Raw genomic sequence first — 15,641 nt, 5'->3', positions numbered from 1 at the left:
TGGCCATGAAAAACACATTAACAGTTGCCATATACCTTTGCTCAGAAAAGGTCTGAGGTAGCAATCAACAGCATCAGTATGAAATATCTATATTTTTTAAATGATGAACAGTTAGTAGATCTTCAATGGGCCACATATATTTACATCAGAATGTTTAACTTAAGTGGTTAAGCCAGGCATGTCAAACTTGCGACGTCATGTGATGTCACATGGCGTATCGGGACATTTTCCCCATTGCCAGCAATTGGGGTGGGCACGGTTTCGGCATGACACATCTGGCCCATGGCCCGGCAGTTTGACATGCCTGGGTTAAGCTATTACTTGGTCACTTCACTGTTTGGCTTCCAAGCGAAAGAAAACAATATATTTTTTGTGGCTGCAGACAGATAAAGCAAATATCAAGATTATATTGTGTAATATAAATAGTAAAGTAAAATAACCAGTCATCAATATGTACATTTATTTAAGATTAATTCAGGTTAAAAAAAAGCATAACTTACAGCATGGAATGAAGCATCAACTGATTGATAAACTATGGTTTTCCACCTGGGAATCAGAATTAGAAATTGTAATCTAAAATCATAATTGGAAGTGGTTTTTGCAATCTAGGAAGTGTACAACCTATATTGTGATATGATTCCTGAACAAAAACAGCTGTGCTTATTGCTTTGTCTTCAGGGGCTTTATCATGAAGATAAAAAAAACAAGTTATGATTTTTACTTATGGTTATTTGGGAACCATTTATAAAATCAAGCTATGATGGTGATAGCTATATTCTCTGTACAAAAAGCTCTTGATTTAATAGGAAATTATCGTGTAAAGGAGCAAGAATGATTTTTTTTCTTTGCACAATTATGCTTCTTTAATTTTGCATGGCAAGTCAGCCGTTAACTTCATCCTGAATTGATTCAACCCAAACACAAATTTCTCACATTGATCGTGGATTAAATTTTAACTGACATGCATACTTTAGTTAGTGGATATTGAATCTTCCGGTTTCTTATCTCAGAGCTTCAAGTTTCGCTTCTCTAGTCTTTCTTTTGTCTGTTTACAAAATGCTTTTTACAAAATGCATTTTAAAAGTAGTAGAGAAGTTCCACAGTGCAGGATGTTCCCTTCTTTTCCATCTTGATAAATGCATGGAACCTTTTTTCACGTTGACAACTGGAGAGTAAGGGAAGAAGCACGTGTGTCATGAAGGAACGGAATATAGCCTTGCAAGAAGTACAATCAACATATTGAGTCATGACTTTATAGCCCCAGTGTCTGTGACTTCTGCATTAACTCTCCCATGTGCTCTTGAGAACATCTCACCAGATGTGGCACTTAAGAGCAGGATTCATTGGCGACTCGCTTGGACATTGGAAATGTCTAGAGAAATCTTGGTTGTTGCTTAAAGAACCAAGCACACGAAGAGGAGAGGGACTGTGAGGATCCCTATGTAAGAAGGCTTGCAGGCTCTCAAGGCTCTGGCGCCCACACATGGCCTGTGGAAAACAATGAAAGGTTGGAGAAGAAAGTTAGCATAGAGAAACAGCAAACAAAATAACTGCACCCTAATACAAATATTGAGAGAAAAAGCCATTCATGTGGGAGAACTTTTGAGAATAGAGAAAAGGTATGCAAAGAATAAAATGACATACAAGTAGTCCTCGACTTACTGTCAATGCTGCTAACATTGGATGTTCTTGCTTTGACAACAGATGGAAATGTAGCCATCTTTTCTCTATCGCTTTTAGAGTTCATTGATGCTGGGAGGGGGAATGTGGATGAGTGTCCAGCTAGTCATAACAATAATTCAGCCATGGAATCCAAGGTTATTGCTCCTGGAGCTGGAGAGAAAGCCCGTGCTTCAAGCTAATTGGGAAATGTGATTTATGGCTGTTAATTGGAGGAGGGAATTGTGCTTTACTACTTTGTGGGAAGGGAATTCAGGTTTTGGTTTTAAATATGTAGAACCGATACTTTGTTTCTCTTTTGAAGAGTTTCATCTGTCGGAACCATGACATTAAGCCAAAAACTACATTTTTTACCTAACTATCTTGGGGTCCCGAGCCCCAATCGCTATCCCTAGAATTGAGGGATAGACCGACAAAGATTCGGGGAACATTTCAAGAGCACCTGAAACCAGCAACCTGGCAGCGGCTGCTACCCCAGAGTGGGGAGCGCAAGCCAGCACGCTGGTGGAGAAGGAACTTCTTCAGGCCTCTCAGTTGGGGGCAAGGCCCAAGCCGTGAGGAAGGCTGATCTAGTTGTTGGAATTGACCTTACCCAGTAAAGATTCTAGATACCTCGAGATGGCCTTGCCATAATCAAGTGCTTCTAAGGCAGACAAGGTTGAGCTGCGAAGAGGAGATTCCCGCACGTTGTGTTCCCCAGATCGGTGGAGAACCACAAAATTAAATACTACTGAAGACATGGGTGAGTGGAAGTACCTGTCCGCAGCCCGGAGAAGTTGGTGGAAACATTTGAGGAGCTAGAGATGAAAAGTGGAGAACAACCTTCCCGTTCCCCATACACGAGTGATCATGATGATCGGTGAGGCAGCCACCAGCTCCTGCCAAGGGGAAACCCCAGTCCCACCTGTGCAGATCATGTAGCCTCCCCATTATCGAAACCACCCACAATGGCCTCCAGCCCCGCGGGGAGAGACAGCTCCAGTCATTGTCTCTCCAAAAGCCCACCATTCAAGTGTTTCCAATGCAGACAATGGGGACATCGAGCAGCGAGTTGCCCAGTCCCTTACTCTCAGCAGCAGAATAGACCAGAACCACCAGCAAGAAAGAAACCAGCCCAGTAGCCGATGAAAGAGAAATCCAACTGGATCGCGCAGGAACCCATTGTCCAAGTCATGCCCCCCAACGCAGGAAAGTGCCAAGACCCAAGCCGGACCTGCCACCGCTCTACCCTCCTACGACAGCGACAACAAAGGAGAGAACGACCCAATGGTGAGTCGACATGTCCCACCTTTCTCACTACCTGCCAAACTAATAATCCCTAAGATGGGGGCACAGGTAGATTTAAAAGTACTAGTCGACTGTGGATACTCCTGGTGCATTATTAGCTTATCACTGGCCCTGAAAATGGGTATACAAGCAAGGCCGCTCTCCAAACCCGTGAGGTTCGAGCAAGCCGATGGCTCCCTAATGGGAGGAACTTTAGTCACATAATTGACTGAACTCTTATGCTTAGCAATAGGAGTCCATTCGTTTCATGGTGGCTCCGAAAATGAATGAGGCTGTGATCCTAGGACTAGCTTGGCTAATCAAATGGAAACCATTTATCTGGTGGGAGAAGGGAATGAGGACTGTGAGGTTAGCTATAGGACCCAAGCCCCGTCCCCTTAACTCAACAGACGTTACAGGAGAACTTAGCCCACCCAGTGAGCTAGCGCACATAATAACTCAGCCATGGGAATCCAAGGTTATTGCACCCAGAGAGCTGGGGAAAAACCCTGCGCTTCAAGCTAATTGGGGAATGTGATTTATGACTGTTAATTGGAGGAGGGAATTGTGCTTTACTACTTTGTGCCAAGGGGAGGAGAATTTTTGTGCCAAGGGGAGGAGAATTTTTTGGCTTTAACTGTGTAGTGCCGATACTTTGTTTCTCGAATAAAAGATTCTTTAAGGTAAACAATGCCTCGAAGTTCTTTTGAAGAGTTTCATCTGTCAGAACCATGACACTTACCACAGTTCGTTTAATGACCGTTCAAAGTTACAATGGCCCTGAAAAATGTGACTTATGACTGTTTTTCAAAGTTACGACCTTTGCAGCATCCCCACAATCATGTGATCAAAATTCAGATGCTTGGCAACTGGTTCATATTTATGACTGTTGCTGTGTCCCAAGGTCATGTGATCGATCACCTTTTGTGACCTTCCAACAAGCAAAGTCAATGGGGAAGCCAGCTTCACTTAACAACCGGGTTACTAACTTATCAACTGCAGTGATTCACTTAACAACTCTGGCAAGAAAGGTTGTAAAATGGGGCAAAATCACTTAACAAATGTCGCACTTAACAGCAAACATTTTTGGCTCAATTATGTCATAAGTTGAGGACTACTTATGCTCCCTTATAATATTTAGGGCCACAAAGTAGATGGTATTATTGTCATCGTTATGATCATCATTATCATCAATCAGGAGTTCAGTAATACAGATTTCTTTCTATGGGTATTTAACTCCTATTTGATTCAATTACATGGATACATGATATGACATGCTGTTAGGTCTTTCTTAAGGCAAATTTGCAGCTTGTTGATCTGTGTGGTTCAAACAGAGGGAGATACTTTGAAAGTGAAAAGGAAGATCTCTGGTAATGTTTCTCTTGCAACTAGCATCATATTTTCATGGTACAGTTATTGAGCTACAGATGTTCCTGATATGACTGAAGGGAAAAGAGCTACACAGTATTACAAGAAAATATAAAAGAAGTAGGCAAAGTTGTAAAAATTGTCTTAAAACTAAGGACAAGTCAAAGCAAACTAAAAGCACCATGAGGGTAAAAAAAAAAGAAGGATGAATTACATGGGCAAAGCTGACAAAGAAGAGTTGATGGTGTGAGAGTCCAAGCTTAGGTAAATTTGTTACCCCTTTGTGCTTTGCAAACCAGTTTTCATAAGCCTGTGAGGAAAAGAAAGAAAATAAATAAATGCATTTTATACTTTGGGATATGATGTTACATGAGAAAACAATAATACAGGCATGACAACTTTTGGAGGATAGGATCCTGGTTTAAAAAAAAAAAAGAACCATAGTTAGGGGAAGAGTCCCTCTGACAATCTTCAAAGGTTGGAAGTAGGGGGACACTATTTTATTTATTTATTTATTTATTTATTTATTATTACATTTATATCCCACCCTTCTCCGAAGACTCAGGGCGGCTTTACAAGCTTAGCAGTACAAGCTTAGCATTTTGCAGTGGTCCTTTTTCCAAAACCTTTTTCAAGCCGATATCAGAGTCCCTTTTATGAAGTGTCCCAAGGCTCAGTTCTCTCTCCCCTCTTATTTTGGTATCGGTTATTACCAATATTCTGATGATACTTGAATGTATCTCTTAAGACTGACCTGGAAAGGAGATACAGTGAAGATGTTATTTAAGTGTTTGGAGGCTGTAAGGATCTGGTTTGGAAAGAGCAAATTCGAGCTTAATCTCAGCGGGCTGAAGTGTCGAATTGTTCAGGAACCAACTGAGTTTGGGAACATCCCTTCCTAGTTTCTAGTTAGGATGACACCCTAACACTGAGAGTTGAATACTTACTCCACTCTTTTGGCTTAAGTTTTCCTTGATGTGATAGAAATGACTTATATATTTATTGTTATATTTTATAACTACATTTTCTTAGTGGGTTGGTGGGTATCCTGCTTAAATGTGGTTTATGACAAAAATGGCATATAAGCCTGAGAAAGAAACAAATACATAACATGTGAAGAAATACATTGCGCCTTTGTGTTTCTATTCTATTGGATTTCTACAAATGGAAGTATTACTCCTGTTATTTAATATTTTATTATTGCATTTCAGTAGTGTGATCTTGGCTAACATCTAAGGTTACCAAATAAAATCTGGGGGCTCTAATGAAACATTGCAATATATTGCATCCCCAGTGCTTAGGCTTATCATGTAGTGGAGATCAAACAAGAGTTGTTCCAGGTTGTTCTTTCCTTGGTGCTTCTGCTAAGAGGACTCACGCACACTACTTTGTGTCATGCTCTAGCTCTCGGCTGACCCTTTACTAACAAAGGGATAACCATTCCAGACATTTCACATTTTGCAAAAACATGTGTTATGATTTCTCATCCTTCTCAAATAACACACTGGCTGAGTGAGCAAAGCCTTTTTTGGCATTTTAAAAATAGCAACAAGGTTCCTATGGATCTGGAGAAGAGAACAGCTTGTACTATTAACTGTTTCTCACTTTGGCCAGGAGGCCTCTACACATATTTCTTGTCTTGACACTTTGTTCTTCATTGAGTCCTGAGGGAAGCAACATCTCTGAGCAAGAAAGGAAAACTTTGCTGGGATTTTTGCAAAAAATATGCAATCATCAAGGTTACAGGGTCAGCTGCAGCTCTTAACCAAATGAACATCCAGCAGCAAAATCATATGGGTTTCCGCACATTATGTGTGAAATAAATTCTATTGCTTATTTAAATGTATACACATTGCTTTGTGCAATGTATTTTTCTATAGCTATTGAAGTTTGCCTTTCCATAATTGGTTTCAATTATGCTATTTCCTCTTTTTTTTTAAAAAAAAAAGGGGGGGGGATTCTGGCATTATTCCTTCACATGCATTCACATGGATTTTCTATTGAATTCCTATAGATTTCAAACCCAGACTTGCAAGGCTTTTGTTTTGTAAGAGCCGAAAACCATCTGCAAAGTTCTGAACAGTACAGGTAGTCCTCAACTTACAGTCCTAACGGAACGTGCCCATTACGGTCGTGAGTCATGATGGTCCTAAAAATTGGCCACCAATGCCACCGACCCATCGTTAGGCAAACCAAATGTTTGCTATGGGCCAGTTTAACCGAAAACTGGAAGTAAATTCTGATTTTCAGCAAAAACATCATAAAATGCGATCATGTGCATCTCCCAAACTAGTCAACCCTTCGATAAAAGTTTGGAAGGCCCCGGACTAAAATTTATTTCTGGAATGTACAATCTCCTCCTAGCTAGATATATAGATGATGAGATCATGAAAGATACAATAAATAGCCTGGGGGAGAAACATAGGGAGGTCGATCCAACTAGAGGAATGGCAGACAATATGGGCCAGAACGATGAAAATAACATTATCTTCGGCATTCAAAGAGAACTATTTTAAAATGATTTATAGATGGTATTTGCCGCCAGCTAGAATAGCCAAAATGTTTCCAGACACCTCTGATAAATGCTGGAAATGTAGACTGGCCAAGGGTACTTTTTTCCACCAATGGTGGACTTGCCCTCAGAGTAAGAAATATTGGGAGAAGGTCCAAAACTGGTTAAAACAAATAACTGGTGTCACCTTCCCTCTGCTTCCAGACTCTTACCTACTGGGTATAAAGCCAAAACTAATTAATAGACAAGATTGGTATCTCTTTGTACATATTACAACAGCAGCGAGAATACCGTATATACTTGAGTATAAGCCGAATTTTTCAGCCCACTTTTTGGGCTGAAAAATTCCACTTCGGCTTATACTCCAGTCAACAAAAAAAACTTACCGAGGACTTGTGCGCGGCCGAGGCTTTGGTGCTTCCGGGATCGCCCGCACCTCTCCCAAGCCACCGCCGTCCGAGACCTGCCGAAGTTTGGGGAGGTTTGGGGAGGTGCGCGCGCACCTCCCCAAACTCCGCGCCTTGCCTGCCTGCTTCTTTCCGCAGCGGAAAGAAGCAGGCAGGCAGGGCGCGGAGGAACGGAGACTTGCCGACGTTTGGGGAGGTTTGGGCGTCTCCCCAAACCTCGGCAGGTCTCCGTTCCTCCGCGCAGACCTGCCGACGTTTGGGGAGGTTTGGGCGCCTCCCCAAACCTCCCCAAACCTCGGCAGGTCTCCGTTCCTCCTGCCGACCTTTGGGGAGGTTTGGGCGCCTCCCCAAACCTCGGCAGGTCTCCGTTCCTCCGCGCAGACCTGCCGACGTTTGGGGAGGTTTGGGCGCCTCCCCAAACGTCCCCAAACCTCGGCAGGTCTCCGTTCCTCCACGCAGACCTGCCGACCTTTGGGGAGGTTTGGGCGCCTCCCCAAACGTCCCCAAACCTCGGCAGGTCTCCGTTCCTGTTTGGGGAGCTTTGGGCGCCTCCCCAAACCTCCCCAAACCTCGGCAGGTCTCCGTTCCTGTTTGGGGAGGTTTGGGCGCCTCCCCAAACGTCCCCAAACCTCGGCAGGTCTCCGTTCCTCCGCGCAGACCTGCCGACCTTTGGGGAGGTTTGGGCGCCTCCCCAAACGTCCCCAAACCTCGGCAGGTCTCCGTTCCTGTTTGGGGAGGTTTGGGCGCCTCCCCAAACCTCCCCAAACCTCGGCAGGTCTCCGTTCCTGTTTGGGGAGGTTTGGGCGCCTCCCCAAACCTCCCCAAACCTCGGCAGGTCTCCGTTCCTCCGCGCAGACCTGCCGACCTTTGGGGAGGTTTGGGCGCCTCCCCAAACGTCCCCAAACCTCGGCAGGTCTCCGTTCCTGTTTGGGGAGGTTTGGGCGCCTCCCCAAACGTCCCCAAACCTCGGCAGGTCTCCGTTCCTCCGCGCAGACCTGCCGACCTTTGGGGAGGTTTGGGCGCCTCCCCAAACGTCCCCAAACCTCGGCAGGTCTCCGTTCCTGTTTGGGGAGGTTTGGGCGCCTCCCCAAACCTCCCCAAACCTCGGCAGGTCTCCGTTCCTCCGCGCAGACCTGCCGACCTTTGGGGAGGTTTGGGCGCCTCCCCAAACGTCCCCAAACCTCGGCAGGTCTCCGTTCCTGTTTGGGGAGGTTTGGGCGCCTCCCCAAACGTCCCCAAACCTCGGCAGGTCTCCGTTCCTCCGCGCAGACCTGCCGACCTTTGGGGAGGTTTGGGCGCCTCCCCAAACGTCCCCAAACCTCGGCAGGTCTCCGTTCCTGTTTGGGGAGGTTTGGGCGCCTCCCCAAACGTCCCCAAACCTCGGCAGGTCTCCGTTCCTGTTTGGGGAGGTTTGGGCGCCTCCCCAAACCTCCCCAAACCTCGGCAGGTCTCCGTTCCTCCGCGCAGACCTGCCGACCTTTGGGGAGGTTTGGGCGCCTCCCCAAACGTCCCCAAACCTCGGCAGGTCTCCGTTCCTGTTTGGGGAGGTTTGGGCGCCTCCCCAAACGTCCCCAAACCTCGGCAGGTCTCCGTTCCTCCGCGCAGACCTGCCGACCTTTGGGGAGGTTTGGGCGCCTCCCCAAACGTCCCCAAACCTCGGCAGGTCTCCGTTCCTGTTTGGGGAGGTTTGGGCGCCTCCCCAAACCTCCCCAAACCTCGGCAGGTCTCCGTTCCTGTTTGGGGAGGTTTGGGCGCCTCCCCAAACCTCCCCAAACCTCGGCAGGTCTCCGTTCCTCCGCGCAGACCTGCCGACCTTTGGGGAGGTTTGGGCGCCTCCCCAAACGTCCCCAAACCTCGGCAGGTCTCCGTTCCTGTTTGGGGAGGTTTGGGCGCCTCCCAAACGTCCCCAAACCTCGGCAGGTCTCCGTTCCTCCGCGCAGACCTGCCGACCTTTGGGGAGGTTTGGGCGCCTCCCCAAACGTCCCCAAACCTCGGCAGGTCTCCGTTCCTGTTTGGGGAGGTTTGGGCGCCTCCCCAAACCTCCCCAAACCTCGGCAGGTCTCCGTTCCTGTTTGGGGAGGTTTGGGCGTCTCCCCAAACCTCCCCAAACCTCGGCAGGTCTCCGTTCCTGTTTGGGGAGGTTTGGGCGCCTCCCCAAACCTCCCCAAACCTCGGCAGGTCTCCGTTCCTCCGCGCAGACCTGCCGAGGTTTGGGGAGGTTTGGGGAGGCGCCCAAACCTTCCCAAACGTCGGCAGGTCTGCGCGGAGGAACGGAGACCTGCCGAGGTTTGGGGAGGCGCCCAAACCTCCCCAAAGGTCGGCAGGAGGAACGGAGACCTGCCGAGGTTTGGGGAGGTTTGGGGAGGCGCCCAAACCTCCCCAAAGGTCGGCAGGAGGAACGGAGACCTGCCGACGAGCCGCGGCTACACAGGGTATTCCTGTGTATTCAGGCTTGCAAAATGGCGGATCGAGCCTCTGCTGGCGGCAGAGGCTTGCAGAACGGCGGATCGGCTTATACTCGAGTCAATAACTTTTTCCAGTTTTTGGGGGTGAAATTGGGGGTCTCGGCTTATACTCGAGTCGGCTTATACTCAAGTATATACGGTAACCTTCGCTCAACAGTGGAAGGATATAAATATTCCAACGGACCAAATGTTAATTAATAAGATTCTGAATTGTGCTGAAATAGATAAACTAACTTGTGTGTTAAAACAGAAATAAGAATCTATGTATTACACCAACTGGGAACGATGGTATGATTGGTTAAAAAATAGAACAAACCTAGAATAGTTAATATGACACTTCATAGTAATCTTTATGATAATATTTAATAGTCGAAATAGACAATGTTAAATAAGATTTAAGATTTACCGGGATGTAACTATGTATAATTACACAGGGGATTTCAATCCCCAGTTAGTTTATATGCATGTTTGTTAAGTGTTTGTCCTTTTCCTTTTCTTTCTTAATTTGAAATGTATATACTTAGTGTGTATGTGTCTGTAAATATTTAAAGTAAACCTTAAAAAAAATGCGATCATGTGACTGCAGGACACTGCAAACGGTCATAAGTACGGGCTGGTTGCTGAGTGCCCAAAATGTGGTCATGTGACTGTGGGGGAGGGGCAGCTTTGGAACTTCAGAACTGGGTTGCAAGTAAGTATCCCCAGGGAGCTCCATCGTACCTTTGAATGGTCAATACGTGAATAGTCATAAGTCAGGGACCATCTGTGTAAAGTTCAATTCATTATGCTATGGACGGTTCTAAACTGTCAAGTCCAAATGAAGTCAGTTCGTTTCAAAGAGAAGCCCCAGTCAATTTCTCTACATGATTTGATTCAGATACCTGGTAAGCAATGGCAAGCCCTCCAGTGTCAGCTAAATTCTCCAGGAGTGTGAAGGAGCCATTGATTCTATGGCCTTTCAGGGAGTAGTTCCCATATTGTTTCACCAGACAATCTTTCTCTTCTGCTGGTATGTTCATGCCACAAGTAGAACAGTTCTCGGGCAACACTGTAAGCAAAAGGAAAGAAAGCCCCGAAAGAAAGCTACATGTGATAATGGGTCTCATTGGCCACTCTAACTCTATATGTTGATATAGTTCCATTAAACAAAACTTCCCTCCTCAAAACCCTTCACATCTCCTTGAAGCTGTAATGACTAAATATTGTTTCAGTAGGTAGAACTTGATTGTTGCGAAAATCTGTGCATTTCTTCTAGATTATGGGGTTAATAAGATGGTCTTCTAATACAGGAGTCCCCAATCCCTGGTCCATGGGCCACGGTCCACGGCATGCCAGAAACCGGGCCGTACAAACAAGTGAAGCCCCATTCACAGGATGAAGGCAGCATGCAAAACCACGCCCCCTCCAGTCTGTGGAAAAACCTCTCTCCACAGAAACGGTTGGGGGCCGCTGTTCTAATCTACCTTTTAGCAGTTGAAACAATTATAGAATATTTCATGACCATTTATATTTTCATTGCCATGCCGTCTGAGCCTTGTATCCATTCCCCCCTAAATTAAATCAGCATTAATATAAATCGCTCACAGATTTTCCTTCAACGTAAACAGAGGGGGAAAAAAATACCTTTAGCTCCAATACATTTTGTGATATAGGCTTCATGGAATCTTTCTATGATGTAAGTACTTTTAAAAAATGTAATTTGTTTTCAGGCCATTTTCATAATCTTTTTTTTAAAGAAGGTGATTTAATAGATCTTTGAATGGAAAAAGGCAAAACTCTGCAGGACTTCAGGTTAGAATTCAGTTGAAATAGAGAGAAAGCAAAATGCCCACAGCATTCATAACAAAATTATACCAGGATTAATTTACATCTCTAGAGTAGTAGCTCAATCCAATATGAGTTTGGGGCCCTTTTCTCCATTTCATTAAAATGGTTTGAATATTATAAATAAAGATACTTTTTCTGTCTGAGTTAAGAATGCATATGGGGAAAGGATGAAAAAGAAGCTGAGCCTACAATGGATTTACCATATTGTTAAAGAATAACACAGGAGCTCAAAAAGAACTAGATTTCTCAATGGAGATTTCAATATTATACTATGTTGTATGCTTAACAATTGGTGTGTTACAGGTAGTCCTTGTTGTGATTCAGGGTCAGCCTGTGGGTTCGGCAGTTGGGTCGGATGACTCAGACGAGGAGGAGGGGGGTGTTGAAGAACTTGCTGATGATGGCTTTGAGGCTCTGCAGAGCCCCCAGCCAGGCCCCTCCCACCTGGTGGAGACCCAGCTGTGTGAGCCTGACAGCGTGGATGAAGATGACCCACAGCTGGCCCTGTTCAAGGACGCCCGACACAGGAGGCAGTCAAGTAGGAGTAAACAGAGGAAGGCAATGGGGCTCCTCGGAAGGAAGCACAGAGAAGCCACGCCCTGAACTCTATATAAAGGGAATGTGTGGGAGGGCTGGTTTGCTGAAGGCAACCGCTTGGATTGTTCCTGCTTCTTAGCTCGTGTTTTATGGTTGGTGTCTTGTCTTGCTCTTGTTTTATGTGCATAAATTTGGCAGGCTTTATTCCAGCCTCTTTCCGTTTGTAAAGGGGTCGTCCCTGCTTTTGTTGCAGGGCCGGTAGCAGGCTGGACCAGAACAGTCCTTGACATATGACCATAACTGAGCCTAAAATTTTTGTTGATAAGCAAGACAGTTGTTAAGTGAGTTTTGCTCCATTTTATGACCTTTCTTGCCACAGTTGTTAAGCAAATCACTGCAGTTGTCTAGTAACACAGATGTTAAGTGAATCTGTTTCCCTTTTTATTTTGCTTGTCAGGAAATCACAACAGGTGATCACATGACCCCAGGACACTGCAACTGTCATGAATACATGCCAGTTGCCAAGCATCCAGATTTTGATCATGTGACCATGGGAATGCTGCAATGATCATAAGTGTGAAAAACTGGCATAAGTGGGGGTTTTTTTCAGTGATGTTGTAAGTTCAAAGATCACTAAATGAATGGTTGTAAGTCAGGGACTATCTGTACTCTTTTAAACTAAAAATATTCTTTTCACATCTGTCTCATTTATTCAGACACTGTTTCTTCTCAGCGAGGCAGCCTTGAAAGTGCCAACATGCAATGAGCAGGTAGTTCCCTGGAAGAAAGCCCTCTTTTTCCCCAACTCCAAAACCCCATCCCAAAACCCTACATTGTGATTATTTTTTTGTAAAAAAATATGTGGGTCTATAATTCTGTAAAGAAAAGAGAGATGGGGGGGATTATCAGATGAAAAGGGTGCAGAGTTAAACAGTGATCAACAAAACATTTACCATTTTTTAAAAAATCACACCTCCCACCCGCTAAGCCACTTGTAAAAGACTTACAGCACCTGAATTTTCAATTCTGATCTTACCAAATAAGGCCCTATAAATGTGGATAATGGTATGGTCAATATATTACTCATAATTTCTCAGAATACATACCATAATCATACAAGGAGTGCAGTAGTTCATGTGCCATGAAAAAGCCCATGACTCCAAAGTTGACAGCACTGGAAAACAGACATGGGAGATCTTTTAAATTTCCATAGACTTGGGTTTATATAGATGTCTAGATATAAAATGTACCAAATAGGCAGCATCTGGATGAGAGAGAACTGACCGAATGGAACCCTGGCAAGTCAGGGTTGCGGCTGATATAGCAAGGTCTTCTGTGGCCACCAGAGCTACTAATTGATGGGCTAGGACTACACATCAGGGGCAGATTCAAGTCTTGGGAATCCTGATGGACCCATAACTCATGCTTGATCAACAGTTGGAAGCCAAAGCAAGAGGTGCTTATACCCAACTCTAATTTGTGTATCAATTGTGTCCCATGACCACCCATAATAGACTACTGTAATGTGCTCTACTTGTGGCTGCCCTTAAAAAATATTCAGAAACTGCAATTGATTTAAAATGCAGCAGCCCACCTAATTGTGATAGAGGGAGCACATACGTAATATTGATTTTATGAAATCTGCATTGTTTGCAAGTTGGTTTCTGGTCCACATTAAGGTTTTGACCTATAATGCCCTTCACGGCTTGGCACTCAGGGGCTTCAGGACCATGTTCTCCAGCCAGCTTTGGGACAATGATTAATGGTTTTTATAGCAGTTTTGCCATTTTCCTTACCTGGGAAATTCAGTATGGAAGAAAGGATTACGAAACATCCCTGCAGGAAAAACTACAGCATGGCGCCGCAGTGAGTAGTAGGAATGGACAGACCAAGGAGGCACTTCCCAACTGAAATGGGGAAAAAAATCATAGTGAAGAAATAAAATAATTGCTTTCATTGGAGTTCTCTCATTCTTGCTGGTATATGTTCTCACATTTATAGCAATGCCAAATTTTTCACAGTTTTACTTTTCCAAATTACTTGATCTTTTTAGCAATGTGGCACCAATGTGTTAGCAATCTGCTGATCCAAATGTGTTGCTTGAGTCTGGTTTGTCTTCAGACAGAAACATTTTACATTTTCAGTCTCTTATCTTTTTTGAACTATTGTTTACTTATGTAAAAAATATAAGATGTAAATCAACCATTGGTTCAGTGCAAATTTGTACATTTACTGAGATGGAGTGATTGCCCAAAGTCACCTAGCTGGCTTCTATACCCAAGAAAAGACCAGAACTTAGTCTCCCCATTCTTAGTACAGTAAAGGGGGGAGGGGGGGAGAGAATACACAGATGAATGCAAGTTTCAAAAATAAGTCTTCATTCAGTTGTTATTGTGTGCAAGAGTAATAGTCTATAAAGAAAAAAGTGTAATAGTAAGCAATTCTGAACTTTTCTAAAATATCTAATCATATAAATAAAACTGGAAGCTAGGGTGAGCAAACCTGCAGAGCAATAGAAGAAGAGGGTGTGGGAAAACAAGATATCAGTTTATTAATTTGATAAGAAAAACATACCTATCATTCAGATGGGGACTGACAAGTCTGAGCAAGAACCTCTTTTTCAGAGAGTTTAGACAGGCAACCACATTGTGGAAAAAGTTATTCTCATCAATCTTCAGCTGAACAAAGTAGCAAACAATAATGTTAATAATGGGAGTTGTCAATTAATATCTGTCAAAGACAATAAATATTAATTTTCATTTTGTTCTCTTGGTTAAATAATCACATACAAATTATTTTGGGTGTTTAATTCTTTCGTCTTTCTCCTGAAATTCTAAGCTTCTGCCAACAGGTGTGTGTGTGTGTGTGTGTGTGTGTATGTTAGCAATTTGTTAGCAATCCAAAAAATTTACACAAATATGAGCTGTCACTGTTGTGACTACAACCTGTGGATGGCCTTGGGTTAGGCTGATACAGGAAATAAGATTTGCCCCATGTTTGGGGCCTAGCAAGGTATTCTAAATACTTAACAAACACTTAACATATATATATATATAAAGGTAAAGGTAAAGGTTCCCCCGCACATGTGTGCTAGTCGTTTCTGACTCTAGGGGCCGGTGCTCATCTCCGTTTCAAAGCCGAAGAGCCAGCGCTTGTCCGAGGACATCTCCGTGGTCATGTGGCCAGCATGACTAGATGCCAAAGGCTCACGGAACACTGTTACCTTCCCACCGTAGTGGTCCCTATTTTTCTACTTGCATTTTTACGTGCTTTCGAACTGCTAGGTTGGCAGAAGCTGGGACGAGTAACAGGCGCTCACTCTGTTACGTGGCACTCGGGATTTGACCCGCCAAACTGTCGACTTTCTGATCGACAAGCTCAGCATCCTAACCCACTGAGCCACCATGTGTGTGTGTGTATATATATATATATATATATATATATATATATATATATATATATATATATATATATATATGTCAAACTGTCGCCAAAATCGAACATTTTAACAACAGAATAATCAGAGAAGCCATTGAGATAGAAAAACACCCCCACAGCATGAACAAACGAGATGATACC

The 15,641-nt window shown here is 44.2% G+C and overlaps 1 protein-coding gene across 4 annotated transcripts in view; it reads right to left on the bottom strand.

Moving 5' to 3' along the window:
- Nucleotides 1-443: 443 nt before the first annotated feature.
- The window catches only part of KEL (Kell metallo-endopeptidase (Kell blood group)), a 51,858-nt gene continuing 36,660 nt past the window's right edge, over nucleotides 444-15,641 (bottom strand). For 2 of the 4 annotated variants that reach the window (XM_083352841.1, XM_083352842.1), the window contains 7 exons: nucleotides 14,637-14,740; nucleotides 13,859-13,969; nucleotides 13,169-13,236; nucleotides 10,580-10,746; nucleotides 4,529-4,624; nucleotides 1,316-1,488; nucleotides 444-1,165 (listed from right to left, as the gene is read on the bottom strand). In XM_083352841.1, coding sequence (XP_083208967.1) covers nucleotides 1,078-1,165; nucleotides 1,316-1,488; nucleotides 4,529-4,624; nucleotides 10,580-10,746; nucleotides 13,169-13,236; nucleotides 13,859-13,969; nucleotides 14,637-14,740 — 807 coding nt within the window. In that variant the 3' untranslated portion in view covers nucleotides 444-1,077. Of the gene's footprint in view, nucleotides 1,489-4,528; nucleotides 4,625-10,579; nucleotides 10,747-13,168; nucleotides 13,237-13,858; nucleotides 13,970-14,636; nucleotides 14,741-15,641 lie in introns of all 4 variants that reach the window. The other 2 variants (XM_083352844.1, XM_083352843.1) reach the window with 2 other exon arrangements.

Source organism: Vipera ursinii (genome assembly GCF_947247035.1).
Source record: "Vipera ursinii genome assembly, chromosome: 2".
NCBI classification, from domain to species: domain Eukaryota; kingdom Metazoa; phylum Chordata; class Lepidosauria; order Squamata; family Viperidae; genus Vipera; species Vipera ursinii.
This window is presented reverse-complemented; position numbering and strand designations above follow the sequence as displayed.